Here is a 16066-nt window from a genome sequence, read left to right as displayed (position 1 = left end):
ACCTTCAGTCTTTATTCTTTTATTTAAACGTGAACCACAAACCTTTTGTGCCGCTCTCTCCCCTTTTTTTCTACGTTAATTTGCCCCCCAAAAAAACTAAAATCAATAAAGAATACTGTGAAATATTACACTGAATGAAAGAGGTAATGATGATTTTTACTTCTTATGATAAACTATTTTCATCCAACGGTAGCTCGGCTGTGATTCGTCTCTTCAGCGCCGCATCGGAGCTTGTTGTGATCGATACAGCCATGTGATACAGAGAAGGCGGGACTTCCAACAGGAGGGTAGCAAGAAAAGAGGGACGAAGGATGTAAGGGAGAGAGACGCAGGGGGAAGAAAGAGAGGAGTTTAATCTTAAAGAAAAAGTAATATTGGCAGGGAGATAGGAAAGGGAAGAAGGGATAATCAGTTACAAGCTAATACACCCTCTTTCCCATTTTCCAGCCTGGCGTTGGATTGGAGAGCGTTGCATAATGTCCTGAGCATGCTCAATAGATATCGCAGGTGATCCATCTGCTCCGCAGACTGAAAGGCACAGCTGGCATCTTCTTTCGAGTACGCTGTCGAGTGTCACTTAAGCAGAGCTTTATTTTCCTTCCCCCCCCACACACACACACCCACAATGCTGCTGGGCTTCTAATTGGACGCCTCATTTTTGAGCGCCGTTGCTGCTCTTGACCAGCGGCTGTTTGATTGGCAGCTCTGATGATGAGGAGTAGATGAGATGCAGCTCCAGCGTTATGAAGACTGATGTTGATCCTTGTTACTGATGTCTGATGTTGTTACTGATCATCAGACTGAGTCCCACTGTGAGGACACATACAGGAGGTTAACTGAGGCTAACCAAAGCTAACTCCTCTACATATTTCTGACATCAGGAGAGCAGGAAGTCTTCATCACGATGAAGATATTGCTATTTTTATAATTTGTTGTTATAGAATTGTGTCAATGAACTAACTTGTATGATGAGTTGTTGAGAATTTAACAGTCACAGCCTGAGGGAAGAAGCTGTCTTTAAGTTTGGTGTTAGGGCAGCAGAAGCTCCTGTACCTCTTCCCAGAATGCAGCAGGGTGAAATGGCTGTGGCTGGGGTGGCCAGGTGCTGTCTTTAAGTGGCCTTTTGACTCTGCAGGCACCTCACCTCACTGATATCCCTGATGCCAATGATCTTCTGGGTGGTTTTAATCCCCCGCTGCAGGGTCCTCCTGTCCTGGGCCCTGCACATCCCATGACCAAGGGTGGAGAGTGACTTACGTGCATGTAAACAAGGGAGTGTGTCTTTGCCTCCTTTTTTAATAAAATCAACAGTCAGCTCCTTGGTTTTGCTGACGTCGAGCAGCAGGTTGTTTTCTGTGCAGCACTCTGCAAGATTGTTGATTTCCCCCCGATAAGAAGTCTTATCATTGTTTGAAATCCGGCCGAGGATCTGCAAACTTCCCAACCGAGTTGTCTCCATGGCGGGGGATGCAGCAGCAGCAGCAGCAGCAGTACAAGCAGCAGCAGTAGTAGTAGTAGCAGTAGTAGCAATAGAAGTATTGGCCCCTTGTAGTCACACCAATGTAGTAATGGTATTATAAATAGTAAAATAATGGTAGCAATATGTACTATTAGTAGTAGTAGTTGTAGCAGCCATATTGATTACAGTAGCAGTAATTGCTTGGATATTACCATCATCATTTACAGTATTACTAACAGTATGAGCAGTAACTCAGTACTAGAAGGTGGTGGTAGTAGTAGTAGTACAAAATTTAAATATATTATTATCCAAACTCATCATATCTTTCATTATCTTTATTAGTAGTAATTATCAAACAGCAATGTTATAATTAGAACTATTTGTAAAAGTTGCAATTAAAGTACCCGCTGTAATATATTTGGGTGGTATTTCATGAAGTGTGATCATGTATTATGGTATGTTTTGGGCTATATAGACTACATTACAGTTCATCTGTGTAGCAGCTGGATACAGACAGAATAATATGCAGTTTAGTGTAAAATGAGCTGAATGGTTGATGTGTGATCTGTGTGTGGCCTGCAGAGGAAATCAAACCGCTGTGTGTCGGATTTAATGCAGTCTGAGTTGTGCAGAGGAGGCCGAGCTCAGCGGGGGTGATCATCAACACACTGCAAAATATAATGGCTGTTATTTCTTTCTCTTTTCGGTCAACTCTCGTCTCCCTCTCGTCTAATTTTCTTTTTCTCATTTTCTGTCCTCTTCACTCTCTGTCTCATTTCAAGCCAGATTTATTCATTATGCGGCTTTGTCACAGAGCAACAAAAGAGATGAATACAGATGCCAACTGGAGAGGAAAAATATCACTAATTTAGGTTTACTGCAGTAGTTTCCCTCTCTACATACACTTAGCAGGCGGTTATTATGACTAAGCTAAAAAACAAAGTAGTTGAACTTTTTTGCTTTTCTTTTTACTTCTTACTCTCTTTCATCTATTTCAATGTAATTTGATCTCTTCCTTCTTCACTCTCTCCTCATAGTCTGTGCTCTCTCGCCTTTTCAAAACAGTCATAGTGCATTTACGTGGTGAAATAGAAATGTACAACTTGCTACAGGCTTCTTTTACAAATAGAACTGACATAGTAAACACAACTTTTCCTAGTATACAGCAATTAATTGCATGTGAATTAATGATGATCAGTGAATCAGGCTTTTTATCTTTGTGCTCGTTTTTAAAGTGTAGTTTGAAAACTGGGCCAGAAATCCTGACGAATGAAATAAGATCAAATAGACAAAGTTTAAATTTTTTTGAGTCTAGAAGATGTGTGAAGTAGTTAGAGATGAACTATGTTTAAAATTAGTTAGGTACTGAACTTTTGCATAATGTTTTGTTGTTCCTTATGTTTTATTTTACTGTTTATGATTAGCTGAGTTTTGTTTGTGGATATATTTTATGATTTCACATTTAATATCATATCATAATTTAACTTATTTTTTAAGTAGTTTTATCTTGTGTTCTCTTTTATGTTGTGTGCCCTTTGAGGACTTTTCCCCGATGGAAAAGTGTATGTATACCGAGCATCTTGAGCACAATGTATTAAAATACATATATACATAGCATAAATGTCCTATGTATTAATACATTGTAAAAATGAAATATACATATACAATTAAACAAAAAGTAAAAGTAGAAAAAGACTAAACAAAGAAGGATTTTGAAGTTTGAAATGTGCAGTAAACTGTACATACACTGTAATCATTTTGAGCTGGTTGAACTTAAACATGTTCATTTGCTGTCTTACAAACAGAGTTTTGCTGAACTTGTTGTTGAATCATTAGTTCAAAGGCGTATTTGCAGGGTTGCAACACAATTATTAATTATCTGTTAAGAAATGTAGTCAGTAACCTTATCCAAGTATCACAATATTAAAGTATATTAAACGTAACTTCATTACTTTCCATTCCTTTCTTTTGGATAACCTCAATACCAAATATGCAAATAAAGAGAAAAGGAATGTCAATAAGATGCCATATATTGTATAAGACAACAGAACAACCTTAGATAAGAAAACTCAGTGTATTTAAAAATACAGCAACTTCCTTTTCATTAAACAAATTCAGGCAGTAGCCTATAGACCGTTTTCACAGCTGGAAGGCAGAACACGGTGTGGTGTTGTGATGTTCTTCTTCTTGTTGTTAAAAGACAAAATTATAGTGAAATTTCCACCCAGTGAAAGCCTGTTTTCCACCAGAGGCCATGATAATGAATTGGCAACTACTCCAGAGAGTGATGTTGTGAGAAGTGTTGTAATGTGTTTGCACTGCACATGTGCGTGGTAGTATAATGTCAAAGCCTGCTCATATGAGTTGTAAAACCAATTGTGTTAAGTTATCCGAACATGAGAAAACAAGTTCATTAAGCTCACAATATTAAGTTGAACCAACAACTGTTTGGTCACACTGACAAACATTACAAACAAATGTGATTTTCGTTTACATTTGATCAGTCTGAAGAGTCAGTTCTTCAGTTCACACACACAACTTACTGCTGCTCCTGTTGGAGATACTTTGTTCCTCATCGGCACAAAGACAGAATGTAAAAGTGTTCAAATTCAGTTTATTATGTTTTAATTAAGGGGGTAGGGATTAAAGTCAATACTAACCTTTATCATGATTCGCAATGTTTTCATTGTTGTGAAAACAAACAACCATGACTTATCTTAAAACGTATTAGACACACAGCAAGTTTACATTAAATCTGTTTCCTTTTTTAAAAAGGAGGGTCTCACGAGAGTTGTAACACTCAAATGCATGCTGGGAAGTCTTTTAATATGCCGGTCGAGTTAGAATTAATGTTTATAAGTTCTGAAGTGGTAAGTTTAATTACTACTACTATCACTAAATTCCTGTATTAATGTTTACAGTGTACATCTGTAATACAGTATTGTTATGGTATTATGCTGTGTTGTGAATAAATCTAAATGTAAAACATTATAAGCATAATAATATAAAGTATGAATGTAAAAATGATACATATTCAGTGGTGACCCTGTTAAAATGTCTTATAATAGAACTGTTTGTGTAGCATTTATTTAAAAGGAGAGTTCACAAAAAGTTTGACGGACAAATTGAATATGAAAAAAGAAACTTGGGGTGACACATTAAAAGAAGATTAAAATGAAGGTAAACGTAGGAGCGTAAATGAGATTCAGAAGTTGGCAGGATCAAACAGTTAAACAGAGGTGAGTCTATTAAAGGTTGCTTTTAAAGAAGTCATTTAAATGATGGTACTGACTTGGCAGCTGTAGACAGGCAGGTCAAGTCTAAGAGCCCACATGACACTGATTTGTACAATTAATTTTCCATTGAAGCAGCTAGAAATAGATATTTGTGCTATTTTACCTTTTAATACTGTGGTTTAATATGTATTAATTAAAGGGTTATGTTAATTAACTCTTGAAAGAGGAAGTGTACTCTTTAAAACGAAACCTAATAAAGAGTTTCTTGTTCTGTCCCACCTCTAGGTTTTGCAGCTAAACTCCGACATCCTCCCGCAGTACAAGCAGGAGGCGCCCAAGACGCCTCCCCACATTATCCTTCACTACTGCACCTTCAAGACCACCTGGGACTGGGTCATCCTCATCCTTACCTTCTACACCGCCATCATGGTGCCCTACAACGTCTCCTTCAAGACCAAGCAGAACAACATCGTGTGGCTGGTGCTGGACAGCGTGGTGGACGTCATCTTCCTGGTGGACATCGTGCTCAACTTCCATACCACCTTCGTGGGGCCCGGTGGGGAGGTCATCTCCGACCCCAAGCTCATCCGCATGAACTACCTGAAGACCTGGTTTGTCATCGACCTGCTGTCCTGCCTGCCCTACGACATCATCAACGCCTTCGAGAACGTGGATGAGGTACGGTCTTTTTGGATGACTTTGTCAGTTGTGAGTGGTTGAAAAGAAAAATATTCAAGTGGCAATGACCAGTGCCTGAATGAAACCAAAAAAGGTACCAGTACCCTATTTCAGCACAAACCTACCCTGAACCCTAATCCCAACATACCCAAACCCTAATTCTTTGCCATTTATATCAATTTTCAGCGCTGTTTTAATTTTTTTCCTAACCCTTAATATCTTGCCTAAACCAAACATGGCAACAAATACTAGCCAATCAGGGACAGGGTATGGTAGGCCTGGTCTTTGCAGAAAGCGGGATTCAGCGTCTCTTCACCCTGCCCTTCTAAGTGTGAAGGAGAAACTACGTTAGTTGTGAGAAAAACTCGAAAGACCCCTATCTATAACCACTTTTTTGTGTGTGCGGACTCCATGGAAGGTGACCCGAACGTAAAACATAGATAGACTATATTCAGGTGACTATACACTAATGAAAACATACCTATGACTATTATGTTGCTGCTGATAGAGCCTCCCAGATGTTACACACTGGATCTTTTAAAGGAAGATATGTTTTTATCTTCACATTTCTAGCTATCATCAGACACGGCAACGGTTCTGGAAAACCATTTCAGTTCTCAACTAAGATCAAATTATCTATAACAGTCAGCTTCTGAATGAGTCTGAGGTCATGACGTTGCAGAATTAAGCTTCATTTTCTATGTAGAGTGCCTAGATGACTGTAAGTAGTCTCAAGAGGGGATGAATTATCATGTCATTATGTCATTATGTTTCCTGCAGTTTGCTGATTGGTCCGGCTTCCAACTGCTGGGCTCAGCTGAGTGTCAGCGGGTGTTTGTGACCCCATTTACACCTGGTATTAACATGTGATATCTTACCCTGATCAGGACAAATGTTGGTGTGAATTCATGCAGAATGCACCAGTGTCACAATTGTTAAGCAGGATAAACACAAGGAGAAGAGGTTGGACCCAAATGCAGTCCAAGGAGGCAGAGCTGGTGCAGCTTATGGATGGTCAGATAGATCAATGTAGTTAATCAAGACCCTGGTCTGCACTGGTCACTGGTATAAATGACATCGTAGAGTGGCCACATACTCATTAATACAGTGTAAATGCAAAGGCCTGTGATCAGATGTCAATATCCAGATAACAGATCACATGTTACCGTAATACCAGCTGTAAATTGGGTCCTTTAGACAGGTATCTCGTAGGAAAACCTGAGAGTGAGGTTTGCTTCTGTGAGGCTATTTGACTGTGTTTTGGAAGAAAAAGGTTTGTTGGTTGAAAGCGAGAGAACGTTTTCCGCTGGAAGAAATGGAGTAGGGAGTTTTTAATTAGAGATGTATAAACACAAGAGGTTTTTGGAGACAAATAGATTTTTGGGCTTGGGGATTACACATACTGGGAGTTGATGGGATGCTATGGGTGAAGGGCAAGGCAGGTCATCTGTTCAGTCCACTGCTTTGGTTGACAACTGATGGGCAGATTAGCAGGAAATTCTGTGCAGACATTGATGGTTGCTATACAATGTATCCTAATGACCTTGGTGCTCCCCTGACTCATACTCATATAGTATTCCAACCACTCAAAGTGCTTCACACTACATGCCACATTCACACACCGATGCATCAGCATCTGGAGCAATTTGAAGTTCAGCGTCCTGCTCAAGGACGTGCAACCTTCTGATTCTCGGTCTACCTCCTGGGGTTCCTGCAGGACTTTGTTTTTGGATTTTGAGTAAAATTTCCCCACAACTGTTGGATGGATCGCAGTTTGTATCCTTATAAGGATTAACTGTAATAACTTAAGTGATCGTGAACATTTTAATCTTTACCCTCACCATCAGGTACTTTCATGGTTTCATGGGTCAGCGATGCAGCTCAAAGCACTACTGTACAGCCTCACAAAGCTGCTACTGTGGCTCTGTGTCTTGCTGTTGTATGCGACTCAACAGCAGGTGCCATTAATAAGCTCATACCGCTTATTGATTAATAATTGATAGTGTTCTGTTTTTCACTCTGCCTGAGGTAATGGACGGCATTTTGCTAGTGAAAGTGGAGAGTAATTATAATTTCTGGCTAATTTCAGTATAGGCCTTGCTATAATAGCTTTAAATTAATTATTGAAGTTTTAACCCTAACCCTCTTTACAAGTCAATACCATCATGATCTGCTAGCACGTAGGATCAATTAGGACCAAATGTAATGATTATTAGATTGTGGTCATGATTTAAAAAAAACAAAAGTGGATATTGATTATGTTTTCCTGGTGTTTGAGGGGAAATAACTGCTCTTTTTTCTCTCAAGCTTTCACAGAGAATCTTTTTAGGTTTAGTGTTTAGTTTGAGTAAACAGCTGTTGTTGGGTGCATATGCCTCTGTGAATGAGAGTTTCTAGATCCTGAACCTGTTGTTCAGTTTCTGGGTGATGCTCTACGAGGGATCAGGCTCTGCTCTGAGTATTTTTCACGGCCATTTACACCCGTCAGATATCGAGGAGATTTATCAATATGGCCTGAAGTCCATTAACGGTGATTTTCCACTTGATTTCCCTCTGAATTAATTAGACTTCAGCCTGAGCAGAAGAATCTATTGAACGCAAAATGAAAAAAGAACAAATATCTGCTAATTCACTCGTACATTTCTCAGTTTTCATGTTTGAACATTTAATCTTTTCATGAGTGGGTGTTTGTATTTTGTTTATAGAAATGTGTATCGCCGTGCACATGCTAGTGAACACACACAATGTGGGTGTGTGTCTGTGCGCAGACTTCCATTATTGTATTGTGTGTGTGTGTGTGTGTGTGTGTGTGTGTGTGTGCGTGTGTATGTGTGTCTGCCAAGTGGGGGCTTAATCACATGAGTTTTTCAATGCCAGTAATAATAATAATAATAATAATACCAGTATTTAAGCTGCCAGCAGCTGAATTTTCAACATCTATTCATTTTTCATGCCAAAAAAATCCTTCCACACCTCCCTCAGCATGTTATTCTGGTCCTGAACAACAGTTAGACCAGAACACTAAAACTTTGATATACAGACTACTAACTTTAAAAGAAAAATGTAGCAGTAAAAGATTTCCCCTTAAAAACTGGATTGAAGTAGGTTGTATTTTAAGGATTATTTTATATCAACCAATGATCCAATCACCCACACTGATAGACTGTGAAGTAACCCATAAAACAGTTTTATTGAAACAATTTTAATTGATTAATCCTCATTTAAGTAATTTATTATGTATTATTTGGTGGTACCAACCCGTTTTTAGATTGTAACTTGCGTATATTCCGGTTTCTTCGGTTTGTTGGACAAAATAAACAATTTAAAGACATTAGTCTTTAGTTTGTAACTAAAATGTATCTAAATTTAATACTGAGGCCTCTATATGACCAATATAAACAAACAAGACATCAGCGAGGATACTGGCTAGTTATTCTTAATGCTGGATTCCACTTCAAAAAATCAATGAAACAAGTTGTTAGACCGTTATTGTCCACAGGGGGCGCCACAATCAACACAAAATAAAAGTTCCTTGTAGGGGCTTTAAATTAATTTGATTAACTTGTTAATTCATGTAAGTTATCCGGTGAGTTTGTGTGACATATGAGCATTGTTGCTATGGTTACCTGCAGTTTAATGTAACTTGGTCAAGGATGTAGAAAAGTAGTTAAACTGTTGCCAAGAAATGTTTCCTGATGTACTTTTTTTAAACAACTTCCAGCCAGCCACAGACAAATATTTCCCATGGCTCTGTATGTTGTTAAATTCTGGTAAATTACAACCTGGAACACTGTGTAACCGTCCGTGAAGGACTTTAAGGCGTAATGGCCCTCCTGGGACACATAACTTCTTTTAAGTGACAGAAAACATTATTAAGTGAATAAACAAAGCGTGCCAAGAAAATAAATTATTTTATCGAGCTGTAACCTGACATGAGCTTAAACTATTTGTATTATATTTCTATATATTATTGTTAGTGTTATACCTCCTCCACAGCGTGTTTTGGTGTGTGTTCACGTCTCTCCTGCTGCTGGCCGACTGTGTCCTCCACCAGAGTGAATGGCGTGTAGTATTGTCAATGCTGTAGTAGGTGTCTGGAGCGGCGCTGCGTCTTGGTTCAGGTGTCTCTCTGCCTCCGGCCTCTCACTGCCGGTCGCTGATGGATTCGATGAGATCCCGCTGGGGTTGAGATTTCTGTTGCTGCAGAGCAGCAGTGAGCAGGGGAGAGACGGGCTGAGGGGAAATCAACGGGCACGTACATTTCCAGCCTCTACAGAGGACACATCCAGTCTCTCTCTTCCCCTCTTTGCTAAATTGACGTTTTTGTCGCTGCTTTCCCGTATTAACATACTGGAAGAATAGATGGATGCTGACTGAGGACGGTGTGTGGGTGGCTTAAGGTGCAGCGTGAAAGAAAATAGCAGAGATTATTATGGGCTCATTGCAGGATGAATTCCCCTGTTGCCGTCTCTGATGGCTGAAGCAGGCAGGAAGTATTTTTAGTTGGATTTTAATGCAGGTTTCAAGGCTCTGCCAAGCCGTGCCAAGCTGGTGACATGCAGGTTGCTGCCAACTCATGTACATATACACACAAACACATACATATTCATGACTTGTGAGGACCTTACAAGTCATTACCAAGTCTTAACCTGTCTCCAATGGAGAACCTTATTCATCTCTCTGACAGATGTGAAGATAATCTGCATATGTGAAAACCTCTTAATGAATATTTCAACCTCAGTTGAACGTCAGTAGGGAAAATTCCTTTTTTATTTTTACTCATTTTTGTTTTTTTTGGGCATCATTACTATCAGTGATGGTAACAGTTCACTCATTGCTTAAAGCTTGTATGTGGTGATGTTGCAGGTCAGTTATTATTATTATTATTATTAGTTATTTGATTAACTGATTAATTCATAGTCTTTAAAGCGTCATAAGGTGATCTCTTCAAATTGTTTCTTTGTCTGTAAAACCTGATGAGTTAGTTACTTAATCTGTCTTTATTGTTAAGGTAACTTGGCTAAATTAAGTTAATCGTACCAATTCCATTCAGTTAATTGAAGTTTGCTCCAAACTTGCTAAACTTCCCCAAACTAAAATGCAAAATAAGATGAAATTTGTAACAGAATGCATTTGTAGGTTTATTAGCTTAGTGTTTCAGCACAGTTTAACGAATCTGCCTCTTGTTTTAACTTTGTCCTATTGTACACTACCGTAGTTGTGTTTCCTGTCCAAATGGATCAATAATCCACTATGATAATGTGAAACTAGTCATTTGTTTTCAGTTTATAAACTGGGATAGTGGCTCTAGAAAATCTAATTACACTCAACCACAGAGCAGTAACCAGTTTACCATTCATCCCCTAGGCTGGCTCAGGTGTCGACAGGGAACCATATAAATAAAATGGCCACCTTTCCTTCATTAAAGGAATACTGAAGCGCTCTCTATCCCGAAATCAGAGCCACAACACAAGATCTTATGGCAGACAAAGTACAAACATAGACATATAACCAAATCAAGTTAAAAGTGCTAGAAACATTGTTAAATTTGGCTCGAGGAGTTCTATCAGTATGGTTTCATCTCGTCGTGAATCTTTGGTCTGAACTGGGCTTTAGACTTTAGAATAAAATGTCATCCTACCCAGTACAAGAGTAAGACCTACAAGTTATATAAAAACATGAAGAAAAAGAATTCTCTCTGTTCTTCCTCTTGACATTTTGGGGATACGATGATTTTTAGTATCTCCAGAACAGCAACAGCTACACTGAGACACATGCAGGTCAGCGGTAACATTCAGCAGACAGCTGAAGTAGCCGGGCTGTGGCTGTAAAGCAGCAAACAGTGATGTAACATTCTCAAGAGGAGTTGTGCTGACGTTCCCTCGGGTCGCAGTGGAGGTGTTGCAGTAGTCAGAGTGTGTGTGTGTTGGAGCCAGGCAGGGAAGAACCCCCTGCGGGTCCCGAAGCCACCTGCTGTCACAGAGGAGCCTGGCAGGCCGATGGGAGCTCACAGCGTGTGTCTACAGGCGCCGCGGCGGCTCAGAAAGGTCTAATCCAGGCTGACCTTTCTGCCGTGGCGTGCACGCTGCCTCCGCCACGGCCGGGTCGAGCTGACAGAGCCGGGAGGAAGCTGTGCACTGTGCAGTCGGGGGTGGGATATTAACACTCTGCATGTTAACGCGGATGGAAGGAGGAAGTGGAAAGGTGGAGATGAATGAGGAAAGGGAAGATTGGTGGGTGGAAGGATGAATAGGCAGGAAGACGGAGGGATGAAAAGAAGGATGGAGTTGCTATGGATGAGAGCGTCGGCTTAATAAAACCCTGAAGAGGGATTGGATGAACATAAATGATCAAAAAGTGAAATTGTAGCAGCGGTGGAGGGATGGAAGATGTGATGGAGACACGAGTGGATGAAAACATTCAGTAATCAAAAGACTATAAAGTCCATGGTGCTCAGCCACATGTCAGAAAATATAATTACGATCATTTTTCAGTCAGTCAGTATCGATATACAGAATATGATGATAAAAATCAAGTTCTATATTTGTACCCTCTTGTAAGTTCGGCAAATGTAATATGTCATTCCTTTATTTTATTTGTATAAAAATATTGTGTCAGTGTGTCCCGTCGTGTAGACGAGTCTAGATAAATGATCCACCATGTGAACAGCAGATTAGCAGCACAGTTATTTATAACTTTATTTTGTTCATTTTTATATGCATTTCTGTTGAATAACGCATCTTTTGCTGCTTTCATGGCACAGAATAGATGTTTGATCAGTAATTAGAGGACTGTCTCTTTCAGCCTTCTCACTTGTTCGCTCTCTAAGTTTGATGTTAGCTAAAATCAGATATCTGTCTCAGTCATGTCGTACAATCCGCACGCAATGCGAGCCACACCACCTCCAGATGCAATCATGATGCAGTTACACCTTACATTAACATGTGTTTTTCCCTTTTGGATAACGTGGCAGGATACAGATCACATTTTACTCTAATACCAGGTATTACTGCTGTGTTAGTTTGGTGTTTTGTTTGTCAGAGAGCAGTGGTTCCTATCCCATTACCTTAGCCTGGGGTCTTCAGTTTACTCAATGATAGAAAAGGGGTCCTTTAAGGAAAAAGGTTGGTCCAGCAGATGAGTCTAATTGCTGGTGTTTGTGACTGTAATGCTGTTGGATAATGACACTTCAGGTAAAGTTTGTTGCATTTCCTGTCAGACTTTCAGCAGAGTTAACAAAATACATCACCGATATGTTTTATGTTGAACTTCAAGCAGCCAAAATGTCAGCACACCACCAGCCTCTTGTCACCTCGTTTATCTGCAACAACTTTTACGATTGTTGGGGCAGTTGAGCTCCTGCTTTCTGTGCCAGAAGTTTCCTTCTTTCCCATCTATCTGAGTACCAAAATAATGGCATGTGGTGGTTATTTTTGTTTACTGTTCCAACCTTGCTGTGCATTATTTTTGGAAGTGGACTATTTGTTCCTCAAGGCCTGCCATATGGTTGCTCAGAAATAGCATCCTTTATGTTGTGTAATTGGCTGTATGTGTGTCAATGGTACATTAAAGTTTCAAATGTTCATATAATTTCTTTTTATTTCTATGAGCGTGTTTGCCATTTCTATTCCCCTGCTCTGGTGGAAGATGCAGAGGTTATGTGACAATAAGGCTGCATTCATATCTTATTGCACACACAGTTATACTCACTCGGCCTCCTAGGTAGGAGGAGTGTGTAGGTGTGTGTGTGTGTGTGTGTGTGGATTATCTGACAGCTATGATATCTCACACTTGGCAAATTGAAGTATAAAGTAAAATATGTCAGAATGGCTGCTAATCCGTGATGAAAACGTGGTATTAACACTAATACCATTACAAAAACTGTGCTTATCAGGGTTATTGTGGTACTGGTAACCATAATAATAAAGTGTGAACAGGACATTTAATCGTTCTTTAGGTCAGACCTTTTTGACATAGCAGGAAAGTCACTGTAATTTGTCCCATTAATGATGCCCTGGTGCTGGCTCACTGTCATGGGTTTACTGATCAACACACTCCCACTCCCACTCCCACTCCCTCATCAAATCCTGCTGATTGGTCAGTGGGAGGCGGGAAGGTTCTTGTGACATCCCTAGTAGATACCCCTCTAACATCACTTCTGGACTGACAGGGCTCTGCAGTCAAGTTAGCAAAAATAAATATACAACCTCCAGATAGACTTTCAAAGTAAAGCTGGTGTTGTTAACGTTGTGAAATGGTCGCAGTTTGGTTCAGGAAAAGATCTAAATTATGTAACTGACATAGAGGAATAAGTAGACTTGAAGAGCGGCCTCCTGGGTTGTTTGTTTGAGCCATCCATCCACCCCACTGCTGCCATATGCTCTATAGACTACGTCACCTGACTGTGATGGGTGTGCACCCATGTATGGCACTAGAGGCGTACCTACAGAGGACCACTGATCAGCGTGCAGTATTTGACGACTTGGGGATGACACCGGGTGGTGCTGGTACACTTGAATGGATCAGAGCCATTGTTGATGTCATTAGTTGCACCTGTGCGTTTCCTGCTATAACAGGTTACAATGTACACTGTGAAAAGGTCTATTAGGAGAGTTGAATAGATGGAGAGACGGTTTGCAGTGTGGAGGAGAGATGATGAAAAATAAAGCCTGTGCCAGAGCTGTGAGGTACTTTATAAACATTTTTCTTTCTCTGTCGCTAATTTGATTTGGTTCAATTGCCTAATTCTACTAATCCCCACAGATTTATAGTTTACGTCTGTCATGTGTCAGAGTAAGAAAAACTATCTCCAAAGCTATTAAACCGAATGTATTTTGTGGTACCAAAATATAAAAAACTCTCTCTGAGATTCATCCTCGTAATTCAAATGATCAAAGATTAAAAACTACACAGAAAGCCCGTTTACTTTTGAACTGTAACTGCTTCTGGCTCCAGTTGGTGTGGAGTGACAATTGAAAACTCAATTGAGGCATGGCGCTCTTTTGCTGAAATCTGAGACATTTTGAATTTTTAATGCTCACCAGATTGAGCGCTGAAAACACTGTTAAGCTCCCGGTCCTGTCAGGAATATGCAACAGTGCGTCGTTTGCTTTGGAAATAATGAGAGCAAGAGCTGTGAAAAGAGCTTCCCGGTGGACATGTAATCTCCGTCTATACGCTGTCTCACTTCGCCTGGCTCTGTTTGGATAAACAGGTGCTCATGAGCCATGATTGTACATGCGTTGCATGCTCTTGACTCATGCTCTTTTCATCTGAATCGCTCTGTCCTGTGGCTACTTAATTTAGAGGCATTTACATATGAGCCGGGAACCGTCCGAGTCCCAGGGGAGGCCTTTGAAGCTGTGGCAGGAGAGAGGGAGGGAGAGTTGGTGAGGGCTGGCTGGGATTGTGGCATCAGGGAAAAGGAAAATAGAAGAACCTGCAGTGGAAGTATGAGTTGAGGTGAAGGTGCAGCCGAGACCCCCTGGTAGAAACCTGGCCTGGTCAAGTCAAGGGTTACGCCCAAGTCAAGATCAAAGAGTCCAAGCCAAAATACTGTTGTAAGAAATCGCAAGAGGTTTCCACACACAGAAACTCTGTAGATATTATTTAAAGTTTGGCACAAATAACACCGATACATATTATTTATATATAACGATAGGGTTCAGGTTTTATAGTTGTATTTTAGTTTGCAGTAATTGGGTGTTTTAACTGCTCCCTTGTACAGGCGGTTTTAAAGTGACTTCAGTTCCCAACTAAATCGGTCTTGATTTATTTTCCTCTGTGATTAACAGCTAAATTACTTCCAATCAGGAAAATTTAAAGTATTTGACCCATTAACCTCACTGGAAAGACTCCAGTCAGCAGGTCTCATTGATTTGTTGATTTTTCAGACTGCTGCCAATACCGATATTGTGACTGTGTGAGGTAACGGTTCTCTTATGTGGCATATTAAGTCTCCACTAGTGTTCACTAATGTGGTGCCTAATAATGCTATTATGTGTGTAGAGTGTATGCTCAAAAATGGACCGAGCACCTTGTGAAAATGTTTCTGTGTGTCTAAAATGAGCCGGTACTCACCAGTACTGAGTACCAGCACTTCTGATTTTTGTCCACATGAGTACCCTTACTTCATACTGTGAACCCTCCACTGAGGTCACCATGTATGGACATTTTTTCTGAGGGATATGCAATAAAGCCCTGAAATAATTGCCTTACAATAACTCTATTGATGCTTTGATGTCCCCAAACCCGCCCAGCAGGTTCAGTTTTTGGACCTCAGTATTGTTTAAAACCCCGCCAACAGCAGTGCTGGTGAGGTACTCCTAATCACCTGCCTAACTGCGTCTCTGTGAAACCCGGAGCTAGCTTAATGCTAACAAAATAGCACTGAAAATGTTGTTGAAAGGGATAAAAAACTGCAAAAGAATGAGGGTTAGGGTTATGTTGTGTTTAGGGTTGTGCTGAATCACTGGCATCGTTTTCAGAACGACTATTGAGAAAACCCAGTGAGCTGCAGAAACCACTGGGACAGATCTACCTCCAAGAGAGGGTAGAATTTGTCAAATCGAGTCCTCATATGGAGCTAAACAAGAGAAGCTCAGCTCAGTTACTGGGGATAAGAGGATAAGAGGAACAGGGGCTGGATGGAGCCTGTTCACGATGGAGGAGGTCAAGGCTGAACACGAGCGTC

The 16066-nt window shown here is 40.3% G+C and overlaps 1 protein-coding gene across 1 annotated transcript in view; it reads left to right on the top strand.

The window, feature by feature from the left end:
- kcnh5b (potassium voltage-gated channel, subfamily H (eag-related), member 5b) overlaps positions 1 to 16066 on the top strand; it is a 151146-nt gene that overhangs the window by 27304 nt on the left and 107776 nt on the right. Inside the window, exon 6 of the mRNA XM_051387668.1 lies at positions 4981 to 5373. Within this exon, the coding sequence (XP_051243628.1) occupies positions 4981 to 5373 (393 nt within the window). The remainder of the gene's footprint in view (positions 1 to 4980; positions 5374 to 16066) is intronic.

The sequence above is a fragment of the Dicentrarchus labrax genome, unplaced genomic scaffold (assembly GCF_905237075.1).
Source record: "Dicentrarchus labrax unplaced genomic scaffold, dlabrax2021, whole genome shotgun sequence".
NCBI lineage: Eukaryota > Metazoa > Chordata > Actinopteri > Moronidae > Dicentrarchus > Dicentrarchus labrax.
Note: the sequence above shows the minus strand (reverse complement) of the source record. Positions and strands in the feature narration are given on the sequence as shown.